The following is a 15,670-nucleotide window of genomic DNA, read 5'->3' as shown; positions in this document are numbered from 1 at the left end:
CAGTTCTGGGTTAAAAAATGGCCAAGATGTTTTCTCAAGAAATATCTCAGTCTAATGTTTTTTTACAGAATGAAGGCCGTTTATGTGACAAATTGCCAAGAAACTAAAGATTTCATACAAAGGTGTCTATTATTGTCTTGAGAGAAAAGGGCTCACTGGATCTAACAAGGAGAGTAACACTTTTGTTTTTCAGACTACAGACTCTGATGTCCTTATCCCCTTATGCAGTTGCCCACCTGGGCCTTTACCTTCTTTTTCTATCTTGGTTAAATCGAGTTTGCCCTAAACTGTGTTTTTCTTACACAATGCATTTAATGTTATCTGTGCCTGTGTCCTTAGACTGCCCTGGCTAAGATTTGATCTAAGGGCTATAGGGCTATTAGACCTCATCTCTAATGATATTCTTTTCTGTAAATGAAATAAAATTAGATCTTAAACAGCAAGTGTGAGATTACCCTATTAATTATTTTCAGTTGTATAATAGCACTAATACTGTATGTAGCATTAAATAAAAAGTGGTGTTAATTAACACTGAACAAATTTTGTATATACTGTATTGTAAATCTTTCAATATACAGCACAGAAGAACTTCTGAAATAATGTACAATAAACACTTGTAAAGGTTGACATTCAGCATCCTTGGGGAAATTAAGTGCTCTTGGTCAGCCAATTTTCATTTTATCTATTCAGCACGTGTGTTACCTGGGGAGTAAATACTGATTCTGACTCCAATATTTAAAGCTTTGATCATGTCTGCCAGCCTGTCTTGGCAGCCACAGGTGCAAGACAGCAATAAATGGAATAAAATAAAGTCTAAAGTCAGAATTGAGTATGCATTTTTCATTTGTGATATGATATGCTGCCTTCATGCTCTAGTTGTTAGCATGGTTCCTTAAACTTGATGAAGAAGAAGACTTTACTTATACAGAAGCATATTTTGTACATTATTATCACAAGTAAGTTTATTTAGACTGTCTTTTAGGTTGTTTGACAAACTCTCTTAAAAAATCGCATTTGTTTGATGCTATGAACTATTTTATTGTTAACTTTATGGACAATGGTATTGCAAAAATCATGTCACTCAATAAATGTTAATATTTTTCAAAAACATTTAAAATCAAAATTGAGTTGTTTTAATCTGTAGCACTTTTTGCAACTTCTTTTTGGGAATTATTAAAGTTTTCTTCTCTCTCTGCTTCACTCTCTCAAAATTTTTTATAAGTCTCTTATGTTAAGTATACTCTGATCCTATTTTTAGATATTAATACAGACATATATAATATTCCAAGTTTGAATTTTAATGTGGTAGAAGAGTTCTTTAGTCTTTATTAAACAACTGAATCAGAAATGCACCAGAATGTAGGTATTTTAAATTAAAACCAGCCAACATGCTTACTAATGGCATTAATAGAATTGACTTTACTTAATTTATTAACGATGTACTGTATTCACAAAGAAGATAATAATGGAAACAAAAGTAATTAGCAGAATTTAAAAGAAACATATTTTTTAAAACAAGTTTTTTTCCAGAAGAACCAGACATTTCATAAACATTCTAAGCAAGGTGTATTTTATATTTGTAGAGTTAGGTCAAATTATAGTTTTAATGAGTAAAGCAGAGGTCTTCATTGTAAAAATATATATAAGTTCATTGTCAGGTCTTGGTGAAAAGCCCATAAACTTTGTAATAGTTGGGCTTAAAACATTTCACATGGACAAACACCCAGTCTAAAAGGTTACAGTGCAGCTGCATATATGAGTGAAATACTGCCTGGTGAGATATCATGTCTTGTGCAGTGGTAATTACTGGGGAACGAATATATTTCAATAACATTCCATAATGTCTTCTGGAATCATTTTTGTTTCATGACTACACTTAACAGCTTGGTCAATGGCTCTAAACCACGGGGTCAGGACAAACTTGGAAGTTCCCATACATGTCTCATACATGGTGCGTTTTGTGTTTCAAACCCCACTCACCAACTTTTTTGTAAATTAACCAACAAAGCTACAATAATACAGAGTTCTATATGTAACTGGAGAAAGGCATCTCTATTACATCTGCTTTATCACCCAGGTGCCCAAAAACAATGTGGCTAAATTGTGAGCGGTGTCACCCTTAAACAGAAATATTCTGAGGAAACAGGTCAGCAATCTTTTTTTTTTTCTTTTTAACCATAAATACACAATTGTAAGAAAAAAAATGTTCTGGACATTTTTGAAATTCTAAAGTCAAGGGCTTGAGTGTAATTTAATCATAGCAGTCGTACTTGTACTGAGAAACGTATTATTATTATTATTGTTATTATTAAATGTCACTGATTATAAGTCTATAACTGGCCTTAAGGTAGGCTCTGTTACCCCAAAGAACTATTTTGTTTTAATCTCTTTCATTCTGGAGCAGTGGACCTAAGCCAGTGGCACCTCAGCCACAATATAAACAAACAAATATAAGTTTGTTTAAACCTTTGGCAACTGCCTCTTAGCCTTTTCTCTCAGTAGCCATAAATCATTTTCTTCCCATGCATAAAAGAATGCTGTTTTATTCCACAGGAAAGGCTTTTCAGGATGATTTGTGCCTGTCAGGCATGTGACACAGCTGGCATCAATGTATTTATGTGTGTTATTCCAAAAGTAAACTCTTGGTGTTAACTGAACGTACAGGCAATCTGTGCTGAATGGATTGCTAGAATTGAAACTGCCCAAAGAAGTAATTTGTGCAGAGTTCCTGATTTAAATTAGTCTTTGTTGAAGCAACTATGATTTAATATTTAATCTTTTTAATTAAGCAGTAGCATTGCTTATTATTTTTCCAATTGTGGAACACCAGGCCGATGTTGCCGGGCCATGAGGGTATTCAGAAAAGTTCAAACATAATACAGTCATTGAAAAGTAGGTCAGGAAGCTGGATAGGTTTCTTTTCAAGTTATGTCTACATATGCCAGCGAGCAATGTTCCCTCAAAGCACTGTGTTAGAGTTAGCAAAATTTTTTATTCATTAGTAAAATTGTTTAGTTATGTTTTTTTCTTTCTTTTTACTACTCGCAATTAATTATCTATTCATATGTAATAATTTTTATGCTTTAGAGAATTCATTTGAAAATATATTTATTAAAGGGACATGCTTATTTAAACTTTTCAGGTACATATAATTTATTTATTCATTAATTGATTTATTGACTTTTGCTCATGAAGAGAAGTAAAAAAAAATGCACGTTACACACAACTAGATTAATAAAAGTAATTTAAAATTGCTTCAGATCACAACTCACTAAACACTAAAATCATTTTGCCTGCCTCATCAAATTATGGATTTGCAAAATGATTCCCATCCTGAAACAGTTATTATTTTTATTATTATTTTTTTAAGAAGTATTGCTTTCAAGTTACCCATTCATTCATGATCAAATGAACCTAATCTACCAGAGCCTAACCTGACAGTATAAGGTGCAAGGCAGGAGGCAAATCTAGACACAGAAAGTTAGTTTTCAAGAAATACAAAACAAGAGATTAAAAAAATAAACAAATAAAAGAAAACACAGCTGACCCCAATCAAAGCATTAGGCACCTTTAAAAAAAACATGATTAACACAAACGAAAAATTTGAACCCCTGTGTGCAGGTTTGGGTTTGTTTGAACCACAAGCTTCCCTTTGCTCATGGATATTCTTTTTTAAATTCTATTTCATGATATTAAAATTTAACTATTTAGAAAAGCTAGGGTTATTCCCTTTCTTTCAAAAAATAAGTTAGATGTTGAGGTAAGGTTTTCTTTTATAATTTTAGGTAAAATAAGATACTGTTTTCCTACTGAGCTATGGAAGATGGAATAAGGGTTGTTCACAATGAATAAGATAAGACAGTGGGCGTACAATGTAGTGTACCACAAAAAGATTTTTCTTGAGTTTGTGTTGTCCTTTCTGGAGTTACTCCAAGTAATGCCATAAGAAGATTAAAAGTAAGCGTAAATCCAGAACTATCAGACAAGTAAACACAGATTAGTTTTCCCATTAGGACACTCCCAGGTGATACTTACTAGTGAGTCAGTAACTATTGATGTAATTTACAATTTAGGTCTTAGATTACAAATAATGCAATGCTCTGCACAAACTGATGAAGAGTTTATCTTGCCCATGGCATATTTCCATTAATTATCTGAGATTCTAATTGAAAGGTCCCATTTTCACGATTGCATAGTTTTTTTTTCTGAAAAAAAAAAAGTTTCTAACTTGCACATACTGTACTATTGGAAAATATTCAAAGGATGTAAACCATACTGTTAATACAGAGGTCTCTATAGGTCTGTATACCATGAAATTATCATGAATTAAACACTGTGTAGTTTAAGGATGGCTAAAATAAATGAGTATCGTGCATAGGAGCAATTGACAATATCAAATCATTTTTCCTTACATTGGTACCATATTTTGAGTGATCTTTGCACCACACAATTACTAGTAAATTGGCAAAAATTAGTACACAGAGAAGCATAAAGAAAGGCAAATAATGAAGAGTTTAATCAGGATTTCCTTTACATTGCTAACCAAGCAGATATAGTTTCACTATTTTCTGCTTCTTTCCATCATCTTAAAGTAATCTATTAGAACCCAGTAATATAAATGGAAATTAGATAGTGTCATGCCTTTTCTGTTTTAGGCTTTTGCAAAATGTTAATGTTTTACACATGGTTTGTTTGCATTGCAAATGTATGAAGTGAAAAGTATATCTTCTTTTTAAATTATTTGTTACATCTGTAGGGTACTTCAAAAGATATATAGGAAGTCTGGAAGAATATTCATTATTCAATTTTAATTATTAAAATTCTCAGTTATCATCACAGCACTGAAAAGTTCAGAATGTTGTAGAAGAGAAAATTTGGTATGTTCACATACCAAATCATTTTGTGTCTCTGGTAAATGACATCTTTCAAATTTAAGCCTTGCATTGTATTTTAATATTTATGAACGTCAATACCAGTTTACTTAAATGAGATCTGACTGATATACCACTATTTTAAATTTGCTGTTACTATTATATTTATTTATATTTTATTACATAAAAAATACAGAATGTTGACTATTTGAATAATGAAGTAATTTTAAAATGAAAAAGCCAGTAAAAGGGATTTCTGTTTTTAACCATGTTATCTTCATGGTATCAGATGAAAGTATTACATTTTCATGAAATGAATACAAATACAAAATTGCTGGTATTGTGACATCCCTTCCAGTGGCTATGTTTGTCTCTTCTTTGTCAGCTTCACCCTGTAGCAAGCCACACTGTGTCCCTTTTTTGGTTTTGGTGGGTATGTTGTGATCTGTGCTATACAGTAGGAAACCTCACCATTAAAATTTAGAATGCAAGATATCTGGAACAATCAATTAAGGCACTGTTGCTGAAAGAGGGCTGTCTCAACTGTCTATATCTGACAAATGAACAAGATTAATTATTTTTATTATATTATATTTAATTTGGATGGTGTAAAATAATTGGATTGTTTTCTTCTAAATAACAAGGTTTAGGATGTTTTCTTCTTTTTTATTAGAAGCAGAGCTAGAGACTACAATTTTGGCTCTGTATAGGTTGTTAATTTAAAGTCATTTCCTTTTGCATACCCTTTCAACAAAGGGCCTGAAACAACATTTGACAGTGCAAGGGCAATAATGCACTGGGTTATCCACTTTCATCTTTTTTATGCCAAATACCCTTAAACTACAAACATTTACCTTATTTAGTAACATAACATGGTCTCTTAATTGTGTTCCCTGCGATAGTAATATGCTGTTACTCCTGTAATCCAAAACTGGATTAATAATTAACCAATTTATGAAATTTTTGATGAGTTATTTAAAATACTAACTATGAAATTTATAATAGAAAAATGTGGGTTTTGGAGATGTATTCCTAGTGTTTTTGAGCTCAGAAAAGTAAAATACACAATGTCTTACTGGGTGTGCATTATACAGTATTCATATGATTTAGATGGCTAAAAATGGCAATTGATAGATATAGGGTTCTGTCTTTAATACAATAAAATATTAAATAATTAGGGTGTTATAATGACCACATTTCTAACAAAATGTGTTTTAAAGAATGCATTTGTGTTTCATCAGTTTGCAGTCGAGCAATTTCAAAAAATTCTGTTTTGAAAGGTGTGGGCATTCTGCCAGCTTAGCCTACCGTTAGCCATCTGTTGGCCACACATGGAGTATCAGAATTGCGTGACATAGATCAAGTTTAGGTTTTTAGTATGCTCTAGCTTTTATTCTTAAATATAGGTAACAGTAGTGTTACTTTTTGGCATTTTAAAACCTTATTTTTACTCTAAGGTGCTTTTCAAATAAGGCCGAAGTTATACTATGTTATTTAAATTATAACTACTGCTTGCCTAGACAAAAAACCCTTTAAATTATAATATCTAGAAATAAGATCCACAAACCTTAAATGACTTCTGACCAGGGAAGTCTTTTGAAAAACTTACTAAGATTAAGCTAAAAGAGAAACTCCGGGTTTGTTAAATCCATTTCAGTTTGTCTACCAGCTAACAGAGGGACAGGGGATGGCATTGTTATTTTGCTTTATCTGTTTTCTGAACACTTGGAGAGCATTGAGACTCATGTGAGGCTTCAGCTCGTAGACTTTTCATCAGATTTTAATACCATCGAGTCCCACCTTCCTGCAGAGAGGAGTAATAAAGATTTTAATTTGAACTTTAACTTGATAGGGTAGCCGATTAACTCTTTGATAGTCAGGACTTAAGGAATTAAAGTAAATCATGGTCATTATAACATGTGGTCCTCTATCTCAGAAGTATTTTTGTTCATTTCTTTCATACATTCTCTACACTAATGGATGTTCCAATAAATTTGAAAACAGGTTCATCTTAAAATTTGATGATGACACAGTGACTACTCAAATGAAATCGATCATGGTCCAGTGGTAGATGATGTATAATGTGGTGTATTGGTGTTTCCGTAAAAAACAACTGCCAAATTTCATCTCTTCTTTAGACAATAAACTTGAATACAGTAATATATTTTTGAAGAATAGTGAAATTATAACTACCAAGAATAACATTTCAAGTAGCTTTGAACCAGAGGCTTCCTTATGGACATTGTATGAACAATTGCTTGGTGTTTTAAGTCTCGTCTAAGCCTCCATTGACAAGCATTTTGGCTTCTTTTGCTGAGCCACTCTTAAAGCACACACAAGTCTGCAAGGCCTCTCATCTGTCTGCTGCCCTCTAGTGACTTCATAAGTCTTCCTTAATAAAGAGCAGCTTATCCAGTTGAGCACATTGTGATTTTAATAAGACTTAATTATGTACCTGCCTTGCAAGGGTATTGAAAATATCAGATATTGCCCTGGAAGATGTCAACAATTAATTACACCAATAACAATAGAAGAAAGCACAGTACAGAAAGAACACAAAAAATCTTTCATGAGTCATTTTTCTCATATTAAACAAATAACGGAAAAACGTGATGTTACTTTGCCACCAATTTTCACATGAGATTTTTAAAATGAAATCATGTGCCTTTCTTCAGTGAAAGTACTATAAAGTATCATGCTTATGGTTCATGCTATTTTGTTGCAGTAGGTGGGAGGCCTCTGCCATTATATTGGCATGGTGTTGGTGTGTGGCATGTTACCTGCCTTCTGTGTCTTCCTGAGATGTTGATTGGTGTAAATGCCTTTCACTATCAGAAGAAACACTGACACAGTGTGAAAAAGAATATAACCTTAGTATGAAATCAAATACTGATGGAAAAACTGAGTCAGGATTATTTTTTTTTTTATTAACTGACATGTAATAGGGCAAGGTAACACTTTACACTGTACTTGGCAATACCCATGAACTAGGCTAACAATTGAAGCTTGCCTGTCAGTATAAAAAAGATAATAAAGGCAGAGTTTCCTGGAGATTTTCTGGGTTTGGCTATTAATATTGGAATGCCAAAGAATATAGACGTGAATGCTTAAGCAAGCCGTTATGAATATTTACAGTATAATTGAGACTCTCGGGGACCGCAACTGTGTATGGGTGATGAAGATTTCAGAAGTGACGGTGTAAGTCTATGCTGAAGGACAGAAAAGCAAAACGTGACAGCAGTGTAACGTGATGAGTACATAAGTAGAACTTTGTCACTGGTCGAAATGTATCTTTTTACAGAAGCTCTTTAGATAGATAGATGTACACATACTGTGGTCTGAAAACACATCCCAATGATTAAAAAGAAAGAAAACATCTGACTTGTTAGCCCCATTCACAGTAAGGCATTATGCAGGCGTATTGCTGTTGGTGTAAAGGAGCCCCAGTAGCGTTTCTTGACATATTTCTGCTGAATAATCCTTTGGCTGTTTCAGTATAAGGAAAAATGAACAATATTTGCAACATCTGATTTAATGCATGTTTCTTTTGTAGTGGTCACTCACAGCTTCAATTATGTTGAGGTTGGGGCTATCGGGTAGGCAATGTAATACTGTTAGACTTCCATCTGCAGATGTTTGTTCCAAGTACTAATCATCTTAATTGTGTTTAGGTTATTATCATGCTGGAAGTTTTTTTACAGCTATGAATGCTGCCAAAAGATACAGCATGATGAGTCAGAACCTGTTTGTATTTCTCAGCAGTCATCATTTCATGCATGTTGACCAGATCCTGTATACCATTGTCTAAACTATCCCCCCCAGATCATCACAGTTCATCCCTCATGCTTCCCAGAAGACTGCAGGCAGGCATCAGTGGTCTTCTTGCCAACCCTTCTTCTAACATACTCAGTTTTTATGAGCGAAAATTTTTCATTTACAGTCATCACTCCACAAGACTTTCATCTAGTGGTTGTTGTGCCATGTTTTATGGCCATTCATACAGTGTAATATCATCTGCTTGTTGTCTTGTTGCAAGAATGGTTTCTTACCTGCAACATGCTGTACAATACAATTTCCTTTAAGACTTCTTCATTGTTCAAAGTGTGTACTTCAGTGCCAGATGCATAGCAAGCACTTCATGATTTTATTCTGTCCCTTATGGAAGTGCTCTTTCATTACATTTTCTGTCTTCATCTTGTACAGTTTTGTATTTCTTTATGACTGCTTGAACAGTATGTCTTGAAAATCCAGTTTGGTGTGCTGTTGCTTGATAATTGTGGTAGCAGCACCTATATCTACTGTGTATGTCTGTTTTTGCCTGTTACAATTAAATATATGGCTTGTTTTCAATTTTTTTTAGTATTTTTAAATCTGAAATGAATGTTATTTGTCTTTCAAGAATCAACCAATCACACTTTCTACTATATTGTACTTGACTCTCTTGGCATGCAATGCAAATTGCCTTATGTTTAATATATGAATATTTTACACCAAATTCAATTAGAAAATCTCAATTAGTGTTTGTTGCATCGTGCTAGTCAAACTTTGTCTTTTTAATGCTTTGATCTTTCTTGTAACCTTACAGTGTATCTGTGTGGTAATTTGAATGGCTTCATGGTAATGATTTTAATAATTTTAATTTGAAGAGAAATGTTGAAAACTGTTATAATAGCAAGTGATATGATTACTGGCTCTTGGCAGCTTTGGTAAACATGTTTACTTTTCTGGCACTTGATCAAAGACTGTTGAGTGCTCGGGTGACCTCACCTCTTGTGCTACAACTTGAAGTGGTTACTTGTAACCTTTTTAATTAGACAAGCACTTATTGTAATTGCTGCATGTTGGCAAAGACAGAGATGTTGTGCAGTGTACTCATCAGTTACAAATTTGACTTACCACTATATTTTGAATTTGAATGGATGTTTTCCATAATATTAATTATGTAGCTACTTAACCATTAAAATTCACCATATGCAAATATTATTAAATTGTAAATAGTAATTGATTACATTTTCCAATGTAAACAGCTGTAAATATATTACACATAATTGTTCTATTTTGTATGTTAAGACAGCTTAAAAATGTTATTACATTTTCTCCATTTGATCAATATGATTGATAACGACAGGGCAGATTCCCATAGGAAGTGCAAACACTCTTAATAATTTTACTTAATGTGTCAGTGGACTGTGAAAAAAGGATCATTATCTGTAAACTGCAGTTGATTCAGAATTAAGATGCTCAGAAGCAATAAGTAAATTTCCTCAACAATACTGGGCATGCTCTTTTTCTGAAGACATCTGATATTTGGCTGAGAAAAAGAAAGAACATACTTTAAAGTGTCTGGAGCCATTCCAATTGTGCTTTACTAGACAAGATGTGACAACAAAAAACACAAGTAGATGTCATTTTTAAAAGTATAAAGCAATGAAATGTGAATAAAACGAAGAAAATGAACATTAGAACCATTGTATTCTCAATGGCCAAATCTTTATTTGGGATACGCAAAGCAAGAGCAGTTTTGATGGAGTCACAATGTTACTCGGCAACTGATTCAATTACAAATTGTGTTTTACTTGTTATCTAATGTAAATGTTAATCAGTCAGTTTTACATTAAAATACATTAGGTAAAAATAAGGGTAATGGACTTGCATTTATTTAATTTAAAAGTAATAAATATTACCACTACTTAAATTTTGTCCATGGGTGGGCCACATTGTGGTATCTTGTGATTTTTAGAAGACATTAATTTTTTGTGCATTATGCATTATTGCATACTTTTTACTTTTCTTAGATTTACAGATGTATTAAGAAAATGGCATTCTTGTAATTCTTATTTGTTATTGTTCTTTGTTTTCCAGAATCAAGCATGAAAATATTGTTGCTCTGGAGGATATATATGAAAGTCCAAATCACCTGTACCTCATTATGCAGTTGTGAGTTTAAATATTTTTTTATAACTATGTGCTTGATTTTCAAAATTGTTATAACCCCACCATATTTTCCATGTCATGGAAATACTGATAATCTAAACAATTAAAAATTGTGTTCTGGCCAATAAATGGATAAGTTACAATTTCTTGTCTGTGGGTTCTGGCTCATATAGATATGGTTCACCAGCGAGACTAAATGTTTCCTAATGTCAGACATATTGTTGGTATAAAATAAGTCTCTGTCCAAATCCTTGATAAATAAAACTTACATCAGAAAAATAATATAGCCCTAGAAGTGATATCACTGTCAAACTACAGCTGCAACTGCTTCCATAAAGCTATTTTTATTATTAAAGCTAGCTATCAGTAACCATCTTCCTTGGGGTAAAAGGCTAGCACATAGGAAAGCTGAAAAATAAATGAAGATAATGGCCAGGCTTCTTTAAAAGTGATAAAACAAAATACTAGCCAGCTAAAGATTAGGTCAATTAAAACTACCAGCAACTCGCCAATTGTGAAATTGGATGGAAAAAGGCTACAGCTAGGGATGCCCCAGGACTGAACATGATATCCACTGACATAGGAATTATAACACAATTATTATCCTTAAGATTGTTCAATGCAGAATTAAAATCCGAAAGAATTGTTCATTATTTTCAACAAACAATCAGAGTTTAAAGAAATAATGCTTCAGTGTTTTGTGTAATTTTTTGCTTTGCATTATTGGGTTAATGATGAATTTCACATTTAGTTTTACTTTTAAGTTCTAAAAACAGAGCAGATCACAATTCAGTAATTCTCACTGGGAGTAGGCAAATAGATTTTGCATGTGCTCAGTTGGTGGTTTTTATTTTGTATTTGCCCTTTGCATTTTATAAATATTTATAATATAATACATCCATTACTTCATGACAGGTAGTGCTCTGCCTCACTGCAGTTTTTGATTTTTTATTAGAATACTGAAAGTACTGTAGAAATTATTGATAACTTAATGTAGGCATAGAGTGCCGTTTAGGGTTCTAAAATCAAAGTGATTCTTACCTTTATAAATTATAAACTAAGTTCAGTTACACCAGGTAGGCAGCCAATGATCATGTGTGATTAATGGGATAACATGGAAATAGAGTGGTGCTTAAGGGAAGGCATTTGTAGATTCTGAACACAATTGACTAGTGTTACAGCATTCATTCTGTGCTATTTATCAGTTTTAAAAACACCCTTGTTTTTAATATCTTATAGCTGATTCTCATTTTGATTAATGTAACTGTCAGTCTTTCTTGCCAATAGAAGAGTCAAGGTTTTGATGAACCATTGGCTGAATCTAGTCTGTTGTGCTGTTACAGTCATCAAGAAGACAAAGAAAGGTCAGAGAAGTTAGTGCTGTTGTGTGCTGAGATAAATAGGATCATCCACAAGGAAGACGGAAAAAAAGTTTCCTTAATCTTTATTTGTGAAGTGACAGCACTTTTTTAATAATGTTTGCATGTTCCCTTTTATATATATTTTAGTAAAGAAAAGGTAAAATCTATCTGTCCATTTACTGAAATTTCTTTTTAATTTCAGGGCTCTGGTAGGGTAGAGCCCATCAAGAATGCACTGAATGCATGGCAAGGTCCAGTTGATCAAAGACTGACTTACACATATTTCCTTAGTTACTCCAAGTGCAAATTTAGACTCCAAAAACATCCTAATTGGGATGAAGGAGGAAAGCCGGAGTATCTTCGGAAAAACTTTCACAGACATAGGGAGAATATACACAGAGACAGAGGTTGGGCATTGGCTTCAAGCCTTGTTCCTTGAAGCTGCTGTATGAGATAGTGACACAACCTACTTAAGGCTGATTTATACTTCAGTATTGAGCCTATGCCATAGGTACATCAGTGCCCGCATAGCCTACAGCGTACTTACAGCGTAGCCTGATGTGCGCCTCCTCAAAAACGTGAGTATGCATCTTACCGACGCAAACTCTATGGAGACCCATATGACTCTGATTGGCCAGCATATTTCCTGAAGTGCATTCTCTTTTTCTTCTGATTTGGATGTCGCCGAATGTATGAAAAAGTGAAAAATGTGAGTAACAAATTCATTCTCCTGTGGAAGAAAAAGGTGTAGCAAGAGGAGTGATAATCCTGGAGGACATAAACTGCTTGCATCTCAATTGATCAATCTCTTTTCTTGCATACTACAAACACCATCACTTATTGTTCAGGCATGTGCCTGCAGCATGATGCACGCAGACATAAAAATTGCTTTCAACAGTGTGGAAGTATAAATCAGCATTTAGCCTCAGTGAGTCCCAAATACAATACTTTAACTATTTTTTGAATGTTGGACAGCTTCACTGTTGTTCAGTTTTTCATGTTCTCAATAAAATTAGCATACTTTGTCAAGCTAAAGATAATTTCATGATAGTCCAATCAGAGCTTTTAAAAATAAGCACTGAAATACTAAATATTCCCTACAGGCAATTGTTCTGAAGATTTGTAGTGTTTATAGATTTATAGGGTCATTATTGTCACATTTGTAGAACAGAGTGAAATTCTTATTGCATGTGCTAATCGGCATTCAAAATGTCTCTGTCTCTCTGGCTGTTGTACACTTAAGTTAACAGTAATAAATAGAAGGGCATTAAGGAATCCAGAAGTGTGACTGTGTTCTTTTTTTCTGTTTTACTCATTTATAGTTCCCGTTATTTAAATATATTATTTCTTTTGTTTCCAGCAAAATAGGCTTTATCAGACTATCATTAGGATGGCATAGTGGCGCATTTATTAGCATTACTGACTCACAGTTCCAGGACACTGGATGCTGTTTCTGATTCAGTCATTGTCTGTATGGAGTATTTTTACAGGGATTTCCACCTTCATTCCAATGATGTACAAGTTTAAGTAGCTAATGGAATACACATGAGATCCTTGTTACCCAGAACTGGATTAAGTGGGTTTAATGATAGATTTTTAGAACTAGTCATTAGAAAGAGTACTTAGTTATTTCACTGTACTGGGTTTTTAAAATGAACAATTAATGATGGAATCATTAGATGTATGATTAGGTAATGGTCTGTTTTTTATGTTATATTAAGTAGAGTTTTTTCTGTTAAACTGTCAGTTACTTTTGTTAAATATACAGTTAAAATGACATTTTAAAAGCATTAGATAATGGATTAATCTATTTTACATGTTTTGAGCAATTTTAGGACCAGCACTGTTAATGGATGCTTTACTTATACAAATTACCATTTACTCTAGTGATTTCTCTATGCAAATCAAGAAAACATTTACTGTATGATCATCAGGCTTTTAGTCTTTTAGAATGGCTTGTATTGAAAAGAAAAACACATTGCAAAGTACATTTAGTATTTTCCTAATTGGTCTGTACAGCCAGCCTTCCCTGGAGAAACTGAATAATCAAAAGATTTGAATAAGTAGAGCAGAGCCAGGCATTTGGCTATGTAGACTTCAGTTTGTTTAATTAAAGAATAGGGAAATGAAAAATAACCCAGCCTTGAATATATATCTTCATTAGCAGTAACAGCAGTTTTTTCTACAATCCACTGCAAAGGAAGCACTCCTTGATTTTAGAATCTTTGATTGTATTATTGGAGATGCTTATCGCAGATAAAGGATTAAAGGAGTAGATGCTGCAGTAGTCATAACACCGAAGTATAATTAACATTCACCTCCTAGTCTAGGCACTAAATCACATAACTGTCACCTTGTCTGCTGCCTCCGCAGCCCTATGGACTGTACATTGGAAACTGTATTAGGCTGTGGGTGAGCATACTTAATCACTTCCTGTCAAAAACGGCAACAGTAGATAATTGTAGAGTCATAAGAGAAAATAAATCATGTACAATAGTGTTCGGGTAGATTAAATTAATGCCAATATTATTGAATAAATGCTGAGATTTTGAAATAGATTTTTAGCTTTGCACAAAAATAGTTTCATGAGTTTGAAGAAAATTATCTCTGTTTGCCCAGTGAATACACAGAGAAGCTTCTCTGTCTTATTATAAACAGCACATATACAGTGCTATAGCTTTTGGATCATCATGATTAAAACTGTGTTTTATGAATTCCTTGATATACACATTATAAATTATAGCAAACTAGCCGAAGCCCGCCGTAGGTGTAAGAATAGGAATCGAAAACGGTGAGAAAGGAATTCAGTATAACAAAGACTTAGGAAACCACCGTCACAGTATAACGAAAATAGCAAGGAGCGAAACCAATGCCAATGGTCGAGAGAGTATCTTCCTGTAGCAGGCTACGGAAAACAGCTATATAATAAAAGCCCAGTGCGGCGGTGTCCGGGTCTGCGTTCCTTTTGGCTGTATAGCTGCCCCGTAGAAAAGCCCCAGTCCGTCCCCTTTTAGAATTCCTGCTTACCTCCCTCCGTTCTTTCCACTTTGCTTTTATTTTTCCTGTTCCCGAAAATCTTTTCAAAACAAAAGTAAAGAAACAGACAGAGCATCACATTAACGTCTTCTCCCCTCTGCCTATTAAATAATCAATAAAATGAAATAAAAAAATCACAAAAGAAACAGAAACCACAACCTACCCTTACAGCGTCCACCGTGCTTCTGACATTACAGCCAAACACGTGGTGTATGCAGGTTATGAGTTGTGACGCTAATTAACGCCCGTACTACAACAGATTATATTGTTGATATACTATTAACTATTTACAGGGATCAACTCTTTTCAGGAAGTTCATAACAAAAAAAAAAAAATTAAATTATAAATAACATGTGCACCTGAGTATTTCGAGCCCCGCATCTGAGACGGATGCTTCCCCTGGTCACCAATTTGTGTGTTTCACTATGCCTTTCCGTCTTCAGCTACCCATGTGCACTTGTACGGAGG

General features: G+C 33.7%; 1 protein-coding gene across 1 annotated transcript in view; it reads left to right on the top strand.

Moving 5' to 3' along the window:
- camk1da (calcium/calmodulin-dependent protein kinase 1Da) overlaps positions 1-15,670 on the top strand; it is a 414,300-nt gene that overhangs the window by 228,513 nt on the left and 170,117 nt on the right. The window contains exon 3 of the mRNA XM_039761286.1: positions 10,734-10,808. Within this exon, the coding sequence (XP_039617220.1) occupies positions 10,734-10,808 (75 nt within the window). The remainder of the gene's footprint in view (positions 1-10,733; positions 10,809-15,670) is intronic.

Source organism: Polypterus senegalus, chromosome 8 (assembly GCF_016835505.1).
Source record: "Polypterus senegalus isolate Bchr_013 chromosome 8, ASM1683550v1, whole genome shotgun sequence".
NCBI classification, from domain to species: Eukaryota; Metazoa; Chordata; class Cladistia; order Polypteriformes; family Polypteridae; genus Polypterus; species Polypterus senegalus.
Note: the sequence above shows the minus strand (reverse complement) of the source record. Positions and strands in the feature narration are given on the sequence as shown.